Source organism: Rhincodon typus, chromosome 5 (assembly GCF_021869965.1).
Source record: "Rhincodon typus isolate 14 chromosome 5, sRhiTyp1.1, whole genome shotgun sequence".
In the NCBI taxonomy this organism is placed as follows: domain Eukaryota; kingdom Metazoa; phylum Chordata; class Chondrichthyes; order Orectolobiformes; family Rhincodontidae; genus Rhincodon; species Rhincodon typus.
Window position 1 is genome coordinate 64,543,256 of NC_063336.1, and position 2,117 is coordinate 64,545,372.

The 2,117-nt window shown below is 34.6% G+C and overlaps 1 protein-coding gene across 1 annotated transcript; it reads right to left on the bottom strand.

Moving 5' to 3' along the window:
- Positions 1–308: 308 nt before the first annotated feature.
- LOC109920636 (trace amine-associated receptor 1-like) lies at positions 309–1,413 on the bottom strand. Its single transcript, XM_020520676.2, has one exon. It carries the CDS (start codon positions 1,380–1,382, stop codon positions 342–344), a length of 1,041 nt encoding a protein of 346 aa, XP_020376265.1. The 5' UTR covers positions 1,383–1,413; the 3' UTR covers positions 309–341.
- Between the last annotated feature and the right edge of the window lie 704 nt (positions 1,414–2,117).

Consider the following 2,117-nt stretch of genomic DNA (forward strand, 5'->3'; position numbering starts at 1 on the left):
AATGTGTGCTTAAAACACAACGTTGAAAACTGGATGCTGAGCAGAATGAACAATGGTCCTTAAGGAGATGTTTTTTGTTCTTTAAATCTCCCAATTTTTAATTGCATTTTTGTGAAAACAGGAAGTTGTAATGGTTTAACTATACACTGCATACAACTAATTGGCAGCCTGGAGTAAGGTTCAGATTTTGGACTGGTTCAAGGATGGACATGTCACAATATCAGGTCACCCAAGTTCATATTTATAGCAATTACACATGTATTCAAACAATACCAGTGGCAACACGTCAAATTGACAAGTCCCTTGTCTACTGTACCCACTGTCTCCTTTTCATGTGTACTTTAGTCACAGGACAGGTCCATTCTCGAAGAAACAGGTTGAAATATTTGGCCCTTGCAAATTATTTTTACAGCTTTTCTAAACCAGGAAAAGAAGAAGCCATAGATTATAGGATTAAGCATAGAATTCAAGTAACCAAACCAAACAAAAGCATCGATCAAAACAGGAGGGATTGAATAATTGACAAAACCACCTATTGTATTGCAAATAAAAAATGGAGACCAACAAATCAAAAATACACCCATAACCAGAACTAGGGTTTTGGCAGCTTTTCTTTCATTATTTTGTGCAAATCTAGTTTTGCTATTTTTGATATTTTGAATTTGACTTGCTATTTTGTTTATATTTCTGACCTGTTTCTTTGCCACAAAATAAATCTTAGAATAAATACACAGCATGGTAATTCCTGGGATGTAAAAGGAAACCATTGATGCAACCAGCCCTGATATTTCACTGAATATAAGTATGCAGTTTCCATAATAAGCAAAGTTATTGTTGTAAACTTCATCCATTCCTTTTAAATTTAATTTTAAAAATATTACACCAAAAGCAAAAATAGCTGAAACAGCCCAACTGACGATGATCATCATCTGCACTGAGGAGAAAGTAATTCTTATTTTGTATCTCAGTGGGTCACACACTGCATAGTAACGGTCAACAGAGATAAAACACAAATGTAATATTGAAGCTGTGCTGAGCATTATATCAGAGCTGGAATGAATCTTGCAAAACAATTGTCCAAAATACCAACACATTTCTACGGATCTCACCATGCTGTAAGGCATAACCAAACAGCCCAACAGAAAGTCAGCAGTAGCCAAAGAAAGAATAAGATAATTGGTGGATATGTGAAGCTGTTTGAAATGCAAAATTGAAATAATGAGTAACATGTTACCAATAAGAGTACAGACAATTATTAGCAGCATAAATATATACATTGTAAACCGAAGGCCATTTGATCGGGCTGCTTTAGGGCAAGATCCATTTACAAATTCATAACAGCATTGAACAGTTTCTGTTGCCTCAGAGAGATTTGTGTCCATTGCATTTCCTTTCAAAAGCTCATCTGTATTTGATTTCTCAGTCTAGTTTGAAGTCTTCATTGAATTCCATACTTTGCTGTTGCCACGCTTCATGACATCAACCTAATTTAGAAGAGGTGCAAAACAGAATAATGTTTTTTAATTCCAATATTGACTCTAACCTGCTAAAATATTCAAAATGTCACATTTACATAAATTAAAAGTACTTTTGAGATTATGAAGTAAAGTATGACAATCTGAAGGGTTACCTTTTCCAAAATGTGTTTGATTTTATTTCAAACACCATACTCAAGACTACATGGCTAAAAGTGAATCAATTCTACTTGAATTATTGATTTTACGCTAAAAATAGATCATTATTTGGTTTGATCAAGAACGTTGTAGAGAAACAGTATAATTGGTTGTATTTATAGTTCTTGGATGTCGCCCATTTATGATTAGGATGAGGAGAAATTTCTTCACTCTTTTTGTTTTTCTTCATTTTGTATTGTGAACAAAAATGGATAAAGGACAGCTTTAAACCAAGGACTGTGGAAAGAATTAGTGGAATTTTTGAAGAAAAGTTAGTGGAATTCATTAACAGTTGTGTTTACTTGATTGGTTTGTTGATGCTGTTCAGGGGAAAATGGCTAAAGTGTTACATCACCATGGATGTGCGCTGTGCAAGCTTCACTCAGAGACAGACAGCTGATTGCACAAACCTATCAGGACCAGTTGTGGAGGCCAGGGATCATT

Bases quoted from the DNA above. Each gene is read 5' to 3' on its own strand.
- LOC109920636 (XM_020520676.2), bottom strand. From the start codon at position 1,382: ATGGACACAAATCTCTCTGAGGCAACAGAAACTGTTCAATGCTGTTAT.